This window comes from Leptopilina heterotoma, unplaced genomic scaffold (genome assembly GCF_015476425.1).
Source record: "Leptopilina heterotoma isolate Lh14 unplaced genomic scaffold, ASM1547642v1 Lhet_343, whole genome shotgun sequence".
Classification (NCBI taxonomy): domain Eukaryota; kingdom Metazoa; phylum Arthropoda; class Insecta; order Hymenoptera; family Figitidae; genus Leptopilina; species Leptopilina heterotoma.
This window is the reverse complement of record NW_025111029.1, coordinates 138,931-159,598: the sequence shown is the minus strand read 5'-3', so window position 1 is coordinate 159,598 and position 20,668 is coordinate 138,931. Positions and strand designations below refer to the sequence as shown.

Below are 20,668 nucleotides of genomic sequence, written 5' to 3'. Positions count from 1 at the left end.
AAAAGTTTAATAAAAATGATTTTCTTCATCTTATGAATTTTTCATTAAAATAAAAAATTAACTTAAAAATGTGTAAATTTAACACTAATTTCTTTTTTTTGTGAAAAATTTGCCAGGTCTGCCACACAGTTTGTAAAGTTCAATATAAGGTGAAAATAAAAAATAAACTCAAAATCACAAATTAAAACTAACTGTAGACAAATATCGGATTTTTTTTTTATTCTAAAAGAAAAAAAAATGCGAATAATTCTTTTTTGAGATTTTGCCCGCAGAAATGATAAAATTACAGGTTATGTTGTATAACAAAGTCACTGAATCCACACTTTCGATTGAAATAATTATCCACACTTTCTTCCGCAATTTAAATAAATTCGAAATATTCAAAATTCTATTAAACTTCCAATGGGACTGAAAATAAAAATTTTTCAAAGTCCCTTAAAAAAAAGGCTAATCATTTTATCCGTTACCACTTAACCTCTATTTAAATGACAAGTAAAACCCACCCCAGCTTGTGTGTGCCTCACACAAGACAAGCAAAGCCTTAGAAGTTAAAACGAAATTATTAATATTCATTTCCTGTAGAACTGAAAATTTTACAGGAGTATTTTTGTAATTTAAAAAAAAAATTTTTAACGGAGATTTGAATGAGAAATATTTTAAAAATTAAATCATCTATGACCCTCTAATTCCAGGAAGAGAAAGAAAGAAAGAGAGAGAGAGAGAAAGAAAGAGAGGAAAAGGGAGAGAAAGAAAGAAAGAGAAGGAGAGAGAGAGAGAGAATTTGTATTGTGAGCGCACGTCAGTCAGCCCGCCAAGGATTCTTCGTAAAGGGTTTTTTTACACACAAGAAAAATATGAATGCCACACCACTGGATTAAAATTTTGTAGGGTACCAACAAAACTAATTTAAATTTTTTCAAAAAAAAAAAAAAAACGAATTATTGGGAATTTTTAATATGCGAGTGATTCTTAAAAAAAACTGAGAATGTAAAAATATAGGAATGTGAAAGGAAGAAACAAAAAATATTAGGCTTTTCTAGATTGTACCTCTAGCTTATACAGATGCACTTACTTGGCTTGTATGTGCAGTATTTTAGGCCCCCCCAAACTGCTTTGGGTCTCCGTTTATCTTGAGCGTGTCACAGCGGCATTCCTTTTTCTTTTCCCGGCAAAAAAGAGGTGGAATCCTCATTAAATACTCTCTTTTCCACAAGACGAAACAACAGGCTGAAGGAAACAAATATACCACAGCGAGTGTAACATTTAAGACCCTGCTTTTTTTTCCTCTCCTTTTTCTTTCGATTTCGAATCAGGAAAAGACCTCCTTTTTTTTATTTGCCTCTATCCCTCTTCACATAGGCGCACACACTCGAAACCCTCAGAGCCACATAACAGACGCGCACACGCACTCACACAATTACACACACTTTTTTGCAGCCTGCTTCCCCTTTTTTTTCCCGAAAAATTAAAATCTACCGGGCATTCAAATAATGAGAAGTAATATTGTTATCCATTTTCTACCTGTTTTTTTCCCCCCCTTTCAATTGTAGTATAATAACACTTTTAAATAAAGAACTTTCAAAATAAAACAAAAAAATCACAAATATTTCGAAATTAAAAGAAAAGTAAAAAATGTGTTCTATTCACGGGAAATTAGAGGAAAAAAAATGAAATAAAAAAGTTGCATGAGGCCGGTTTTCGTGTGGCCAAAACTGAACTGAATTCAGCTGAGTTGGATTATGATAAACTGGCGCGCTCGCGCCTTACACTCGTTGCCATCGTCTGCTGTTTGCTGCTGCTTCTCTCACTGCCGTGGAATTATTTTCAATGCACTATAATGTGGCACATTTTTATTTTTTGGAAAATAGTTTTTTTGAAAATTAAAAAAAATGTACTTTTTTGAAAAATTGATATTTTTTTTATGAGAAAAGGGAGTAAAAGCACAAATGTAACATACTGGTTTTGATATACAGGGATAACTGTCACACACTAACAAGAAGTCGGGCCTCTGGATTGGGGGGTAGAAGCAGGAGAACGAAATGAAATGGAAAGAGTAAGATAGAGAGGGAAAGATTCTTCTCTCTATTGGGTTGCATTGTGAAACGATGGTTGGCGAGTTACCTTTTTTGAGGAGCGACAGTAACGTGGTGGGGAATTTTTGAATTAACTTTCGGAAGTTGTGGGCAGTGGTCACAGTGGCGCTAGAGGCCTAAGACTAATGGACAAGTTCATGAAAGCAAAGCATAAAGTAGAAGAGGACAAATATATATTTACTTTCTTTTCTCTTAGATGAGCTTGAAGTAAGTTTAACCCAAAAGTGTCCTCCCCCGAACTAATTTTTCTTCTGATTCTTATTCTGTTATTAAAATTGATTAGCTTAAGCTGAAAACGAAAATCATCTATTGAAGGAATTAAAAGAAAACTCAACTTTTTGTAGGTTAATTGTTTCAACTTGACTTAAAACCCTTAAAACTATCCGAAGGTTAAATTTTTTGTACTTAAAACTTGTAGGGTAGTTGCACCAGTAAAAGAACAAATTGATTGTATTTATTACGATATTTCACAAATTATAACTTTTATCACTATAAAAAAATATTTTTTAGTTCCTTATTTCTTCAAAATTATAGTTTATGATAAAAAAATAGATTCAATGTGCAAGTTATTTCTGAAAATTATTTTTGAAAGTTTTGGTGGGTTATGAACATATGACAAATGAATTAAACATAAACAGAAAAAAGGTTACAAGTTTCAGGTGCAATTAAATAATATTTCTGGTTGCGTAATTAGGAAAATATTAATAATAGTAAGTTGCAAAATTGATTCAGAATATTTGTATAGCGTTTTTCATATAATTTTTGTTATTTTTAGACACTGTATTAATATAAATTTGATTTGTTCTTTCATTGGAAAATACAACTGTTCTTTTACTGGTCAACATTCTTTCACTGGTAAAATGGACATTTTTCAAAATTTGATTAAAATTTAATATTTTATGTTACATTTACAAAATTTGTACCATAGGCTTCAAATTCTTTAGAAATTTTGCTATTCATTGCATATGTTTAAAAGGAAATTCAAGAATGTCAATTAAAAATAAAAAATATCGAAAGTATACATTTCCTTAAAATGTTCTTTCATTGGTGCCACTACCCTACTTTGTTTATAAATTGTAATTGAGAAGCAGAAAATGTGCTAGGAAAAAATAGCTGTATAATTTAATTTCGATTTGTCAAACAATTAAGTTTTTCATTTTAAAAAAAGGAAAATATTTTACAGACACTTTTTACAAAATCTATCAACGTATTGTCACTTTTTTATTGTAATTAAAATTACAATAATTGAGAAGATTATTTAAATTCATGTAAAAACGTGGTTGTAGAATAGAAGATTGAATGTAATAATTGTAAAATGAAAAATTCGAAAGTATTTGTAATAAAAAACATATGACAGACTTGCTCTGCATGCTTCTGCCCTCTACTGGCAATCTGACGCCACACCTGAAATCGACTCTGACGTCATAAGCGAAACTGCCTAAAGGACCAATGTCAGGCCGCAGTCCCATGGCAGCGTTTTGCGTTGCGTTGTAATGAGAGAGAATGCAGCAAACGTATATTTGCGTCTTTTTCTCTCCCATTACGACGCAACGCAAAACGCTGTCATGGGACTCCACCCTCAGCGTTAAAACGGGAAACGTTAAGCCAATGACAACTTCCGATTCGATGGAAATCATTCAATTCTTATTGGCTGAATGATTTCCGTTGGATTTCCGTTTCACGCTACGGGCTGTAAGGCAGAATGAATACGGATACGGGAACAGGACATGGAAAAGAAAATGACATAAGCTATCTCTTTCAGTAGAAAATATATTTTTTAAACATTACCGACACTGGAGATATGGCGTTTTTATCGACTAAAGTGCGAATGAAAAGTAATTTCGAAACTGACCGTTCATTGTAAATGTCACCAATGTTATAAATATATTAATATAAAATAAACATTTTTAAAAAAATTATCATGGCTCGAACCAGTGACACAGTTAAAAAATCTTCAACTCGGAGTGATCGATTTCTTCATGTTTTTTATAATAATTAAAGATGACCGAGTGATAAAATCATTAGAATATATATTCAATTATTATTTTCAACAATTTTTAACTAAAATTCTTCTTTAAATCAATTTTACGAAATTTCAATTATTCGTCAATTCTTCAATTAAATATATATTCCTTTCTTAAAAAAAACATAGCATAAAAAGGTCGAATTGAAAAAAGTCGAACTCGAAAAGTATCGAAATAAGCATAAAGTATAAAAAAGAACATAGAAAGCATACCTCACACTCTAAATGGAAACGAAATAGATGGAGCTGTCTTGGGTTTATCTCAAGAAAAAATTATAAACCTGTGTTTCAATGAATTAGGTGCATTTTAATTTACAACATATAAAAATATAAATAAACAATTAATTTTTTAATAAGAAAAGATTAATATAATGTAACAAAAATATAAATAAATTGATTTATAATTACTACTATTTCATTTTACATAATAGAAAAAAAATTTTTCTAATGGAAAAAAGAAGGATATCAAATAATAAGAAAATAAAAAAATAATAATTAAAAAATTAAAAATATAAAATAGAATCAAGAATAAAGCAGCAACGAAGTCGACGAGGCGCTAGTATTTTATATTTTTGTTACGTAAAATGCCTGGTTTGAGATAGTTTACGTAAGAAAACACCTAAAGTGACGCGTCACTTCCCATCTCTGCTCAAACCTCGAATTTGCCATGAATTGTGAACTCACCCTAAGTAACATGCTGAAAGTAACACACACCAAGAAAGATGCACACAATACATACAAACACCAACAATATTGCAATGCTAGAATACAGCCACAGCTGACGGAGAAAACCGAATTGGAACGAGTTTAGGCGAGCGGTCAATTACTCTGTTGTAGTCGCCATTTTATCGGAAAATTATCGGTGATCGGTTGATCGTGATTCAACACGATATAACGCGACCTGCTCATTATTCTCGTCTAAAGACTGGTTACCCTTAAAAAAAGTCGGGTCTGAGTTCCCCCCATAAAAGTTCGCGAAGCCCAAATGGCTTGCCTGAACACCCTTAAACAAGAGATCAAAACCCTCGAGTCTGTCTTCCCCAAGAGCCATGAGAGGTTTCAAATAATGTCCGCGAGTGTGGACGAACTCAGTTGCAGGTTCGTGGGAAAAAATGGCAAGAAATATGAAATTCACGCCAATATCACAGTAAGTTCTTTTTCAAAATCATTGTCTTTCACTTTCTCCCCTTCCCCTCCCCCTTCTCTCTCTCTCTCTCTCTCCTCATCGTTCGTGAAAATATTTTTATACAAATTCCCCAAAAAAAATCTCATAAATGACAAATGTTTATTTATTTATAAAATTCGTATTTATTTATTTACTCAGAAAAGTTAACATTTTTTTCGACTTGAATCGTTTATATCCAACACTGCCACTTGTGAAACTTTCAATGTTGACATTATAACGTTTTCTCTCCCTTAGCAAAATGAATTTTCGCAATTTCTTATTGAACTTGAAAATTAATCAAGCAGACAAACGAATAGAAGGGGAAAAAAAGTTCTGTTTTCGAAATAAACATTTTTTTTCAATTTTGATAATTAGAAATCATTTTTTTTTCCTCTTCGATTAAATAGATATGTTTGTTTTCAAACGTTTACAAATAATACGAACTTTTTATTCCGCTGTGTCAAGAGAAAAAAAAAGTGTTGTAGGTTGTTGTGTGTATATTGGAAAAGACAAAGAGTTTTGAAATTTATTGTTTAGCTTTCTCGGCGACAAGTGAAAATTAATATTTTAAGTCGCTATTGTCCTTAATATTCATTTCTATTGTGTTGGATTTTAAATTTGAAAAACAAATTAATAAATTGCTATTGGAGAAAATTGAAGAGTGTTATTTTTAAACGTGCATTGCCCTAAGAAGAAGTTTTGTATATATAGTAATTTCAATTTTTATCATTTAAATGAAAATATGAGAAAGTAAACTTTACTATATTCCTTTTCAATCATTAATAATACCAATCAATTACTTTTTCTTAAATACATTTTTAATGACATGTTCAATTAATATCTTTCAGGGAAAACAAAGTGATTTAGATAAGATGACAAGTTGATTTGAAATTTTTCGCTTTATAAATTTTTTTTTTATTTTAACTTATTATTGCTTTGTCCGTTTATAAAAAAAATTCTTTTTTTATTGAATTTTTTTTTGTAAAACAAAATGTTTCCTTTAGCATTTGAATAATTTTTTCGCAAGTACTAGAAAATAGTTTTTAAAAATTTGCTCAAATTCGATTAAAATTTCTTACTCGGGGTTTTCAGGGTCGATGATTACGAATTTAAAATGGCGGATCCAATATGGCTGACATTTTTTTCAGTTTTTTTTACTATTTTTGGTTTTTTTTAATTATCCTCTCCTTTAAATTCGCTAATTTAGAAATCGAAAAACTATTCTAAAAAATTATAATCAAATTCTTTGAAACAATTCAATTATTTTCAAAAAATATTCGAAATTCAATTATTTTCAATATTTAGTATTGTCATAAAATTTCGCAAAACAATTCAATTATTTAAAAAAAATTCATAAAACTCATTTAAAATTCAATTATTTTCATAAATAATAAAATTTCCACCGGAATTGAATTACAATTTAAAATTGCATTTTCAAAAAAATATCGAAAAAATCAATTATTTAACAACATTTTTATTCAATTTTCACAGTAATTCAATTACATTCACTAATAATAACATTATTCATGGAAATTCATTTTTTTTTAAATTTTTATTAAAAGTCTAAGCAAGACTTCAATTATTATTTCATAATTAATAAAACTCATCAAAAAATTCAATTATTTTTACAAATAAAGTTTTCCAAAATAATTCAATTATTGAAAATAAAATAAAATTTTCATAATATTTATTATATTTTGAAAAAATTAATTATTTAAAACAATGTTTATAACATTTTTTGAAAGAATTAAATTCTTTTCAAAAATAACAACATTTTTCACAGAAATTTAATTATTTTGAGGCATTTTCATAAAATTATTTGCAAAATTCAATTATTTTCAATAATAACTAAATTCTTCTCAGGAATTCAATTATTTTTGAAAATTTTAATAAAATTTTTCTCAATAATTCAATTATTATCGTAAGTAATAAAATTTTTCGCAAGATTTCAATTATTTTTAATACAATTTTACAGGAATTGCTCAAAAAATGTAATTATTTTTAAAAATTTGTTTTCAATTCCTTGGAAAAATAAATTATTTAAAGAAATGTGACGCGTTCCCAAGAAAGGTACCTAAGAAGAAGCAAAAATTTGAGGTTATGTTTTAAATTTTTTGAGTAAAAAAAATACAGAAAGAGAATCAATTAATAATTAAAAATTGTTGGTCTTCAAGTCTTTATTATATTCAAAATATTTCATGAATATTGGTTTCAAATTTAAATAATTAAAAATCAACTTTTAATCAAGATAAATCTAACTCGAACCCAACCTATAATTCGTTTGCTTCTTAGGTACCTTTCTTGGGGTCGCGTCACAAATGTTTTTTAAAAATTTCTTTGTAGAATTCAATTATTTACAAACATATTTGAATTTTTCACAAGGAATTCAATTATTTTCAAATATTTAATATTTTAATAAAATTTTTCGAATGAAATAAATTATTTTAAATACAATTTTAGTAAAATTTTTTTTTTTAAATAATTCAATTCTTCTATTAGATTTTAATAACATTTTTTCTCAAGAATTCAATTATTTACATAAATAATTCTTCAAAAGAATTCAATTATTAAAGATAAGTAACAAAATTATTCCCGAAAATTCAATTATTTTTAGGACATTTTAATCAAATTCTTTGCAAAAATCAATTATTTTCATAAATAACAATATTCATCACAAGAATTCAATTATTTTTAAAAGTAATATATTTTTTCTTGGAAATTCAATTATTTAAAAAATTCTAATAAAATCGTTCGCAAGAATTCAATTATTTTCATAAATAATAAAATGCTTTTCAGAAACTCAATTATTTTCAAAAAAAGTCAAAAAAAATTTTTTTTCAAGAAAAATTCTTATGATTATAATAATAAATGTAATAATTATTAATTACTATACAGTAAATGCTACTGTTCCACTTATAATTTTGCAAATTCGAAAATTTCATATTTGCAAATATAACCTTTTAACGCCTGCGGGACATATATATGTATGTCCCACTTACAAAAACCACTGTAACTTTTTTAAATATTAATATTTTTTAACTGGGTTGGACTTGATTTCCTCAACATCGGTCCAGGTATCCAAAAAAAATAAAAGTAAACAATAGAAAATTTTAAAAAAAAAAAAAAAAATAATAAAATGTTTATGCAAATCGGAAAAATTGTTTAAAAAAGTCAGTTAGCTCATGTACGGACGCTGAACTCAAAAAAATTTTTCCAAGCTCACTATGTGAAGTGTTTTGAACCACTGAATACAAATATCGTCGCCATTTTGAAAAATTCGCAAAAAATTAAAAATGGCGTATTCAAGATGGCGCACACTTCGAAGCAAAATTGTCTTACATTATCCGAACATTAAAAAATTAATAAAAAGAAATACAGAGTTTCTTAAGGTTTTTGGGGTCGCTGATTACGAATTTGATGTCAAATTGACATTTTGACAGTTGACAGCTGTCAGAAGAACTGTCAACTTTTGCATTACTGATTTATTTGTTATAAAAAAGACTCCGTAAAGGGGTTTTCGGGGTCGCTGATTACGAATTTGATGTCAAATTTACATTTTAATACAATTTTAATTAAAGTTTCTCGAAAGAATTTAATTATTTAAAAAAAATTTTTTGATAAAATTCTTCAAATGACTTTAATTGTTTTCAAATTTTTGGAATAAAAACTTTGCGAGAATTTAGTAATTTTCAGTACATTAATTTTAAAATTCAAAACATATGAAAAGAAAATTTTTATAAAAAAAGTTAAGAAGCAAATAAGAACTAACTTCAAACTGCGAACAAATTCAGACACATCAGCATTAATTTATTTATTTAAAATTGAATTTTTGAAAAAAATGTTACTATATTTTTAAAAATAATAAAATTCTTCTGAAGAATTTTATTATTTATGAAAATAATTGAATTCTCGCGAAGAATTATATTCAAATTTTTGAAAATATAAACAATAAGAATTAATTATGTACGGAAGAATAAGTGGCGGCGAAATGATTTTCTATTGTAGAGATATATTTTTTATTAATTCCAACTTGTTCATTTTATTATTTTGTACAAACATCCCCAGGAAATCATTTTAATTTTGAAAAATTACATAACAATGTGGCAAAATACACAGCTTTGGGCAAAACAAAAGAGCTTTATTTTTTAATAAAATTTATTACATTTATTTTTAAATTAAACTTTCTAAAATTGTGCATCGATTGTTAGAAGTCGATTTTTAATAAAAAGTTTCTGAAATTCTTTATTTGTTTCTAAAAATAAAAAAAAATGTTCATACAACAAAGGATAATTTTTTTAAAAAGCACAATATTTTTCAGTTTACAAACGTAAACAGTTGAGGAGCTTCCTACGATCGTTTACTATGAATAGAAAGTTAATTGAAATTTTTTTCCTATTTGTTATGAATAATTTAATATTTTGCTGTTTTCCAGTAATATTTATTTTTTGAAAAGTATATTCAATAAAAAAAACTTATTTAGGAAAAAGTTGTCAAAGAATGAAAGTTTTAGTTTTTTTTCGACTTTTAAGAAATGTAAACAAAAAAATTTTTTTTTTAATTTTTTATTAAAAAAAATTTTTTTTTTATAAACAAATTAATTTTTTTAACTTTGGGCCGGATTTTTTTTTTATTTTTTTGTACCTTATAATATAGAGAAGATTTTCCAAAAAGTCCCGAAATGGGCCTGATGTGTTAAATGAGTTTTAAAATATTTTCAAAAATCAATTGCATGCATCACAGTGGGATTTTTTTACAATTAACTTTCTAAAACTGTCTACAGCGTATAATTTTTAATATATTTGAGTGTTCTTTGTTTTAAATAAAAGGGTCTACGCTGTAAACAGTTTTAAAAAGTTAAATGTAAACAAAATCCCACTGTGATGCTTGCAAGTGATTTTTGAAAATATTTTAAAACTCATTTAACACATCAGGCCCATTTCGGGACTTTTTGGAAAATCTTCTCTATATTATAAGGTACAAAAAAAATAAAAAAAAAAATCCGGCCCAAAGTTAAAAAAAATTAATTTGTTTATAAAAAAAAAATTTTTTTAATAAAAAATTTAAAAAAAAATTTTTTGTTTACATTTCTTAAAAGTTGAAAGAAAACTAAAACTTTCATTCTTTGACAACTTTTTTCCTAAACTCAATATTTTCGGACTTATAAGCTACTGAATATAGGTCTACAATTAAAAGTCCAAATTTTCGAAAATTCATAACTTGAAAATTTGGACAATTAAACATAAATAAAAAAATACGTATCTGTTTTTTTTTCTATACAGAATAGAAAAAAAAAATTTTTGTCCGATTTTAAGAGGTCGACTTAAATCTCACGTGGAATTGCCCTAATGTATTAAAAACTAATAGTAATTTAATGTTATTTATTAACGTTTTGTAAACAAATATGAATAAATAAAAAATATAAAATTTTTTCATGAAAAATGTATTACTTTTCTTTTATTAACTAGCCTCGCAATAAGACTTTCATTTCTGTTTGAAGTAAAATAATTTAAATTCCATAATTTTTATTGTTTAAATAATATTAATTAACAAATGGATAAAGTTAATTAGTCACATTTTATTTCTTTTGCAAAATATTTCTAGAAGAATCTGTTTATTGATTTAGTTTCGTTAAACAAGTTCATAAAAAAATTATAATTCATAAAAACTTATTGATTGTTTATAAATAATCCTATTTAATGAATTCCAGATATTCATTTTTCTTATAATGTTTCTTAAAACATTTTCCATAAAATAAAAATGTCAATCTAATCTGAACCTATATAGTGAAATATTTTTATAATTAACTGTTTGCTTATTTATTATTTAAGTAGCTTTTTAATTATTTTGCATATATTATTATTATTATTAAGTTTTGTGTGAAGGCTTTTTAACTATAATTACGTTCGTTTACTAATAAATATTGCGGATTCTACCAAAAAAAATATTCCTTTGTTTAATGAAGAAACATTTTTTTTATTTTTATAAACAAATTAAAAATTTTAGAAATTGTCCATTAAGTCCATTAGTGAAATTATTAATGTAAAAAGTAGTTCTAAATAATTACAATTACTATTTAATTTAAGTTATTTTAGTGGTATTATTAATATAAATAGTAATTCTAAATAATTACAATTACTATTTAATATTGAAATTATTTTTTTAACTTTATTTTTTAAATAATTTTATTTCTTTAATTAATTAATTAATTAATTTATTTATTTATTTATTTATCAAAATACATTTGTTTAAAATTATTCAAGAGTGAATATTGTTAAACAGTTAGAAAAGATATGTTTCCTTTTCCTTTTAATAAAATGTCAAGAAAAATGAAACAATTGAAATAAGTTGATATAGAAACATTATATGATTGCAAAATTGCATAATTTGTTTAAATCAAGTAAACCCATAAAGTATGTTTTTTCTTACTTTCAACCTTTTACGACATATTTTTAAAGAGCATAATATTGCATAGTTTATGTGTTGTTTCAACATAATGCTTTTATTGCATAAACACAAAGTATATAATTGACTTAAAATGACAAAAATTTATTTTTTCTATAGCTACATTTTTTTTAATTTATGTAATGCTGATTTACTGACTACGCTAAATTTTTTAATAAAACATTACATTTAGTTAATTTAGAAAAAAAGTTATTATTAAAAGATAGAAAGAGTGGAGTATAAAAGTGCTAGAAGGGGTAAGAAATTTTTTGAAATATCTTTATTTCTCGTCTATTATAGCTTTTACAGACTTCGCACTCATCTACTAAAACCTACGATATTTACTACTTTTTTACGATTAGTTACTATTTGGATACTTTTTCTCAAATTTGCTACACTAAAAATTACTTTTTTCTTTTTTTCGAAAATTTACACAACTTTAAATCTGTTAGTAGTTGAAATAAAAAAATTATTCTTAAAAATTTTAATAAAATTCTTTCTAGAAACGATTTAAAAAATTGTTATAAAATTCTTTGAACTATAACTGAATTATTTAGAAAAATTTTTGGAAAATTTTTCGCAAGAATTCAATTATTTTCATGAATAATCAAAATGTCTTAGGAATTCAATTATTTAAATTAGAATTTGTATAAAATTAGTCGAAAGAATGCAATTATTTAAAAAAAAATTAATAAAATTCAACGCAAAAATTCAATTTATATTAAATAAAAAAAATTTCACAGTATTTCATTTATTTGAAATCCAAATTTTGAAGAAAATTTTCCGAAAGAAAATATGTTATTTAAAATATTTTAATAAAATTCTTTGAAAAATAATTTTTTTCAATGAATTATTTTCTAAAATTTTGGTGAGATTTGTTTATAAAAATTACCTAAATTATTTTCATGGATGACAAAATTCATCCCTAAGAATTCAATTATTTTTAATACAATTTTAAGGGAAGGATTCACCGATATTTTAAACTATAATTATCAAGAAAATAATTTAAATATTTTAAATACACAAAATTATTTTTAAAGTTAATTTCGTGAGGAATTCAATAGTCATAAAATAAAATCGGTCAGAAAATAAATTTTGACCCTTATTTAATCCACGAAAAAATTGCCAAATGAAAAAATTGATTTTAATAATTTTTAAAGTTTTTTTTTTTTTTGAAAAAAATATTTGTTTTCAGGCTGAAAATACTAAAAAAATATTGTTATTCAATTTTTTTTAAATAGAAATTTATTTGTTTATTTTTCTAATTAATTGCCGATCATAATTTTATCCTAATTTTGTTGTATTTTTTATTTTCTATATAATTATAAAAATTATGATCTGAAATTAGTTAGAAAAATAAAGGAATGAATTTTCATATAAAAAAAATGTAATAATTGTATTTTTAGTCATTTCAGCTTAAAAACAAAGATTTTTTTTTCTAAAAAGTGCTACAAAATTTATGAAAATTAATTTTTCCATTTGTCAAGTTTTTTGTGACTTGAAAAATATATTTTGAATATATAATTAAATTATTCGGAATTCAATTATTTCAAAACCAATTTTCAAGATAAGTTTTCGAAAGAAATCAATTATTTAAAATATTTTGATAAAATTCTTAGAAAGAAAATTATTATTTTCTACAATTTTTATAACATTTGCTTAAAAGAATTAAATTATTTTCATAAATAATAAAATTCATTTCAAGAATTCAATTATTTTTAATACAATTTTTAATTAAATTATTCGAAATAATTGAATTTCCCTTTAAAATTTTAATGAAATGATTCAAAAACATTGAATAATTAAAAGAAATTTAATAAAATTAATTTCAAGAATTCAATTATTTTCAATACAATTTTTAATTAAATTTTTCGAAATATTTGAATTTCCCTTTAAAATTTTTAATAAAATGATTCAAAAACATTGAATAATTAAAAAAAATTATTAAAATTTTCCACAGGATTTTAATTATTTTTAGTACAATTTTAAATGAATTCCTAGAAAAAGCAATATTTTTTTTAAGTTTTATTAAAATTCTTCGAAAGAAATCAATTATTTTCAAAAATTTTGAGATAAAACTCTTTATATAAGTATTCAATTCTATAAAAAAATCAATTATTAATCTTTGTATTTAAATAATTGAATTTTTGTAGAACTTTCTAAAAAGAATTGATTAAAAAATGAATTTTAGTTAAAATTTTAGGTTATAATTGAATATTAAATGCGTTATAGAATGAATTTTTTAGAAATAATTGAATTTCAAAAAGTTTTTACATTAAAATTGATTAAAATTTTAATTCCTGTGGAAAAATAAATAAATATATTTATGGAACAAAAAATATTCAAGTTTTAATAATTTAATTTAGAAATTATGAAAAATAATCTTTTGAAAAATTTTAATTATAAATTTTTTCGAATTTAATGGAAATAAATTTTACATTTAAAAACTAATTATTTTTGTACTTTTACAAATTATTTTGAAATATAATCGAATTTTCTAAAGAATTTTAACTAAAAGTTTGAAGATAATTTAAGTACATAAAGAATTGAAGTTATTGGCAAGATAAGAAGAAAAGTGATAATAATAGTTTTCGACGTTAACTTCAGATACATCGTTGATTTTGAATTTTTGTCCGCCATATTGGATCGGACATTTTGAATTTTTAAAATCTAACTTAAGATTTGGATTTAGCGGCTCCTCAACTGCATGTGAAGCAAAAGCGATAGTTACAGTTTGCAGGTCTTAGAATGGACGCCAACTAGAAAAAATTTTAGTAAAAAAATTCTCCTGACTACAAATATAGTTTAGTTCACTTAAAACTTGTGTTAATTCTTCGTCAGATTAATAAGAATTTATTATTAAAATTTGAGCAAAAAAATAGTGTTTTTGAGAAAATATTTTAAAGATAATAAAAAATAATTCAAAATTTTATTTTTAGATACTTTTTAGGGTACTTGTGTTAAATTTTGGAAATTAGAATCTTTTCCTCCTGATGGTTTTTAAGAAACAGTTGATAACTCCTCAATAGCTTTTTAGAACAATGTATGTGACTAGACTTGTTTAATCAACATTCGAAGAGATCTTGTTTCCAACCTAACGGCCTTAATTCGGAGTATTAAAAGGCAACGACAAAAGCTTCTTCTTAAAGGAGAGCTGAACACTTTCTAAAGTACCTCAATGATTTATTACTTAATCTATTAACAAAATTTCTTAACCTAACTTATCTACAAATCCAGCAGTGCCCGGGCTTTCGTTTCCAGTTCCTTTTACCCATACTAGCTTCGTTCCCATTAACGCCCACCCTGTACATTTTACTGTGGAACCTCAATTCCTCTCATACCTCATTCGTACTTTCCAACAACAACAACTTCACTACCCACTCTTACTTTCAATTATTTCCACATTTTCACCTATCTCACTGTAACGAGAAAAGTCATTCATTACGTTATTCTGAAAATTTTCTGATCGAGTTTCTGAATTTTAGGGTTTGTGATAAAGTCCGATGGTTCCGCCCTTGTTAACAAGGTTTAAGATCTGATCTGGGACTTTGAAAATGATAAGTCCACTATCTTAATTTAAGATGTTCAGACTTCGCAGTCGAAAATTAATTTTAAAAAAGTATCAAAAAGTAGCTTTCAAACTAAAAAAAGTAGTAAAAAAAATAGCTATCGAAAAATTAAACTAGACAACCAAAAAAAAATCGTTCTAGACACTTCACAAAACTGACAAAAATTCCATTCCATATTTTTTTATTTCCCTGACTTTTTCCTAATTTTCATCAAAAATATTTAATTCTTTCTTATCCTGCTAATAAATTGAATTCTTGCAACGAATTTTATTATTTATGAAAGAATTTAAATATTTATAAAAATAATTTAAAATTCCTGCCAAGAATTTTATAAACTTTTTTAAATAATTGATTTCTTTCGACTAATTTTATGCAAATTCTAATTTAAAAAATTAAATTTCTGAGAAATTTTTTTTATTCGTGAAAAAAATTGAATTCTTACGAAGACTTTTACAAAAAATTATTTAAATAATTGAATTTTGTTCGGAGCTTTTATGAAAATAGTAGATACTGAAAATCATTGAATTGCGAAAAGTTTTTAAAAATAATTAAATTTTACAAAGAATTCTATTAAAATTTTTGAGAATAATTGAATTTCTGTGTGGAATTTTATTAAATTTTTTTAAAAATAATTGAATTCCTAAAAAGCATTTTATGATTTATGAAAATAATTGAATTCTTGCCGATGATTTTATTAAAATTTTAAAAAATAATTGAACTTCCAAGAAAACATTTATTACTTTTAAAAAAAATTGAATTCTTGTGATGAATATTGTTATTTATGCATATTTATTTAATTTAATTTTAAATTCTTTCTATTTCTAACAATAATTAAACAAAATATAATTTTAATTAAATTTGTCAAAAAAATTTCAAAGAGAAAAAATTTCACATCCTATAAAATAGTGAAAAATAAATGAATTTAAAATTTTTTTTGCAATAATATTATAACAAAACAAATAAGAATTATTAAAAATTTGAACTAATTAGAACAAAAGTAATACGAAATTTATAAAAATGAATTTTTGAATAATAAATAAAGTAAATAAAAATAAATAAAATTTCTTTTCTTAGAAAATAAATTTTAAAAAACCGTATTTTTCATTAATATCAATTAGTTTTTTTTACAATTATTCATAAGCAAATTTTTCTATATTTTAGAATGTTAAATTAATATTACTAATATTATTATAGATTGAATTTTAAAAAAATTCAAATTGAAGTTTTAGAAAAGTTGAATTTTAAAAGATTTTAATTAAAAATTTTGAATAAGTTAGTTTTTAAAAATATTTTTATTCACATTTTTTCAAATTAGTTATGTTTTTGAATATGTAATATTTAATTGAAAAATATTCAAATTATTCAAAATTTCATGAAATTGTCTTGTAAACAAGTGGATTTTAGAAATATTTTAGTTATTTCTAGAATATAATTGAATTGAAATTTTGAAAATAATTTTTAATAAGTTACAGTAGCAATTCTTAAAAATTATTCAAATTTAAAGGATTTGAAATTTGAATTTTTTTTTGAAATTTGAATACCTACTATATGGAAAAATAATGGATAATAATTAAATATTTATTTCAAAAAATCTATTTGAGTTCAAAATTATTTTTAGAGTAAACTAAAATATTTTTAGGGTTTGGGAAAAAGTCAAAGTTTGGCTAAAAATCAGGAAATTCTTTCAATCTTTCATGGAATAATTTATTTTTAGAGTTATTATTTATGACCGGGAAAAATAATTTATGACCGGGAAATGACCGTGAATTTTTTTTTACAAAAAAAGTGGCCACCCTGGTTCTTCAAAATTTAAAAAAAAAAAATTTTTTAAAAAACTGACATCCGATTTGTAAACAGCGACCCCAAAAACCGCCGAGTATAGATTTTCAAGCCAATTAATTAATTTTTACAAAAAGTAGTCTGCGATTTTGAATTTTGGAAAACTAACATCAGATTCGTGTTAAGCGACCCCCAAAACCCCCGAGTAACGAGTTTCAAGCCAATTAATTCATAATTGAAAATTTTGTTTACCCTTACTTTTGACCCATTTTTTTATACAAAACCTTTATTATTTAGGGGTTAAAATGCTCTAAACACCTTCATTTATCCTTCAATCTTAAAAATTATAATTTTTCTTTGATGGAAAATGTATTTCAAGCATTTAAATGAAAAACTTTTTTTTATTTTAAAAAACTTTGAAACGAATTAAAATTTCGTTTTTATCATAAAATTCCTCTCATTTGCCATTTTGATGTGACACTTCATATAGAGGGATAAACTGTTGATATGTCAGTGTTACTTGATCGAATTAAATCATTTCAAATTTTCGATAGATTTTAATTGAATCATGCGATGGATTTCGAATTGATTTAGTGTCAAATTTTTGTATTAAAATGGGTGTTTATGTTAATTAATAATAAACTGATGTGTTTTCCGATAATTCCTATTGGGCTTGATTGTAGCGTGAAAGTTTTTAATTTTTTTCCATAATATTTTTAATACAATCGGGTCTTTTGAATAATCCAATATGGCGCCTAAACAATAATGTTGTAATATAATTCTACTAACAATTTTAAATTTTGAATAGGTACTTATTCTGTATTCCAGTTTTTAAGATTACACGGTATTCATGATGAGCGTGCAACAAACTTATGGAGCATCGCGTCAAGACGCGTCGGCGTCGCACAGATCTAGGCGACCGCGTTCACAAAAAAATTCATAGTTAAAAAAAGATTTCGATCTAGCAACTATTTTTTTTTCAAATATTTAATCCTTGATTTATAAGTATAGTTTAAGGTTAAGAAAAACAAATGTACGAAAGACATGCAGAACACAATTATTTATTCATTTATTATTAACAATTATTTTTTACAATAAATCATTTTTTTAACAATGAAATAATTTTTTTAAATAGCACAAATCTTCATTAATTGTGTACAAAAATTTTCATCAAAATCCGACAATCCAGTTCGAAGATATAAAAGTTTTAAAAAAATGTTACAGTAAAATTAAATTGTTTTAAAAAAGTAAATAAATATTTTTAAATAAAACTTGGTGACTGTTTGTTTCTCTACTTGTACTTTATTTTTATAAAGTTTATTACAGAAATTGCAAACATTGGGAAATCCGTGGCCCACTTCACAAATTTTCACCCAAATAATAAAAATTTCACAGGAATTCAATTATTTACCAATTTTTAAAAAATTTCTTCGCAATAATTCCATTATTTTCATAAATAATAGATTTCTTTGCAACTATTTAATTATATTCATAAATAATAAAACTCATCGGAGAATTTTAATATTATTTTTAATACAATTTTAATCTGCCTCGAGAAATGCAATTATTCTTAAAAATTTTATTAAAATTCGTTTAAAGAATTCAATTATTTAAGAATTTGTTGATAAAATTCTTTATGAGAATTCAATGTTAACAAACATTCAATTATTCAATAAATTATTTTTCTTCTGTTTAAATAATTAAAATTAAATTTTGAAAGGGCTTCAAATTAAAATCTTTGAAAATCGGAATTTTTCATACTTTTAACTAACATTTCTGTAGAATTAATTTTTTTGAAAATGGTTAATTTAATTTTTTTTTGAAATTATTTGATGTTTTAATTTTCTAATTTCTTTTTAATTGAAGAATTTCCGAATAATTGAAATTTTTTGTAAAATTGAATTGTAACAAATGGATTGGAAAATTCTCAAAGGACTTTTTCAGAAATTATTAAAAATAATTGATTTAAAGAAGAATTTTAGTTAAAAATTCTAGTAAATAATAATTACAGGGTTGCTACAGAATCTGGGAAACCTGGAAAAGTCAGGGACATTTAGAAAAGGTCTGGTTTTTGGGTTTTGAAAATTCGCGGTATTTTGAGATTTTAAGAAATTTTTGAAATCCTAAAAACCATTGAAATGTTAAAAATTTTTTTAAAAATAATTATTGTCATCTGTGCTTCAATAATAGGGTGGTCCAAAAAAAAGTCGAAATTTTTTATGCTCTCATCCCCCAGGATTAAAGTTTATTGAAAAAAAATACATACCCTTGCTTTTTTTTTGGTAATAAACTAATATTAACCCGTGCCTCCAAGCCCCTCAAATTTTCCATATATTTTAAATAGGAAAACAACTATTTTTCTTAAATTTAATATAAAATCTATAGGAAATTTTTTTTCGAGTCGGTCCATTATGTTCCTCTTTTAAAGTGTTCAAAGAATGAAATCCTCTTACATATTTAACAAACTTTTTAATTTTTATTTTTTTTATAAATTTTTGAAAAATGTTCGAAAAAGCAAGAAACGGTAATTTATTATTTTTTATTAGTTATTATCATTTTTTTTATCTATTGTAATACAATTGGCTCTATAAATATATCAACAAATAAATATAAATTAATAAAACCAATTGTATTACAATAGATGAGAAAAAATGATAATAACTAATAAAAAATAATAAACTTTTTCTTTATAATAAATAAAATTGTTACTTAAAAAGCATTATTAAATTTTTAATTATCAATGCAGAATATTAAATAATTTAAAAATTTATTAATCAGGGAAACCAAAAACTTAGTCAGGAAATGTCAGAGAATTCTGAAAATAAAATTTTGCAGCCATCTTATTATTATTATTATTAATTTTATAATTTTTAATATTAAAAAAACGAACTGCTTAAAATAATTAAAATATTTAAAATATTTAAAAAATAGTATAAAAAAATGATTTAAATAAAAAAATTGTATTGTTTTGAATTTTTAAAAAAATCATGATTTTTATCAGCCCTGGGTGTAAATATGAATTTACAATTATTAAGAACTGTTTTTGTGCTCATTGTTGCAGTATCTCTAATTTTAGATAAAACATTGAAACATTAAAAAAATGTACTTAGTAAAGCATAAAGTTCTTACCTCTTTAAAAACATTGTCAACTATTAAAAAAAAGTTATTTAAAAAAATTATCATGTTTTATTAGAAGAATAATTTAAATTTCTTTTTTAATGTTATCGTATATTATTCGTTGTATTTTTCTCGAAGTTGATGATTTTACATATTTAGAAAAAAAGTGAGATTTGAAAAATCCAAAATAATGAACGTGAAAAATATTCAGAGTCTGAAATGTGTGTATTCATAATAATATAATGCTAATAAATTGACATATTGAAAATATTCAACGGTATTATACCGATAGTCAACTCTGTATTTATTGGAAATGTCAAGAAATCTATTAATTGAAGTGTTATGCAATCTTGTTTGTAAATATAAATTATTGGCTGAATACATACTTGAACGATTGTGAACTAAAAAAGAAATCTTTGAGAGTAAATAAAGAAAATCTATTATTGTTTGTTATTATTTTGAAAAAGGATTATTTGAATCC

At 24.0% G+C, this 20,668-nt stretch overlaps 2 protein-coding genes across 3 annotated transcripts in view; one reads left to right on the top strand and one right to left on the bottom strand.

Annotated features, from left to right (window-relative positions):
• LOC122505113 (transcription factor E2F3-like) overlaps positions 1-2,017 on the bottom strand; it is a 42,582-nt gene extending 40,565 nt beyond the window's left edge. The window contains exon 1 of one of the 2 annotated variants that reach the window (XM_043616574.1): positions 1,073-2,017. The gene's annotated coding sequence lies outside the window, so the exon portion shown is untranslated. The remainder of the gene's footprint in view (positions 1-1,072) is intronic. The other variant, XM_043616573.1, reaches the window with a different exon arrangement.
• Positions 2,018-4,894: 2,877 nt separating this feature from the next.
• The window catches only part of LOC122505148 (ubiquitin-conjugating enzyme E2 Q2), a 31,999-nt gene continuing 16,225 nt past the window's right edge, over positions 4,895-20,668 (top strand). Inside the window, exon 1 of the mRNA XM_043616622.1 lies at positions 4,895-5,263. Within this exon, the coding sequence (XP_043472557.1) occupies positions 5,102-5,263 (162 nt within the window). The 5' untranslated portion in view covers positions 4,895-5,101. The remainder of the gene's footprint in view (positions 5,264-20,668) is intronic.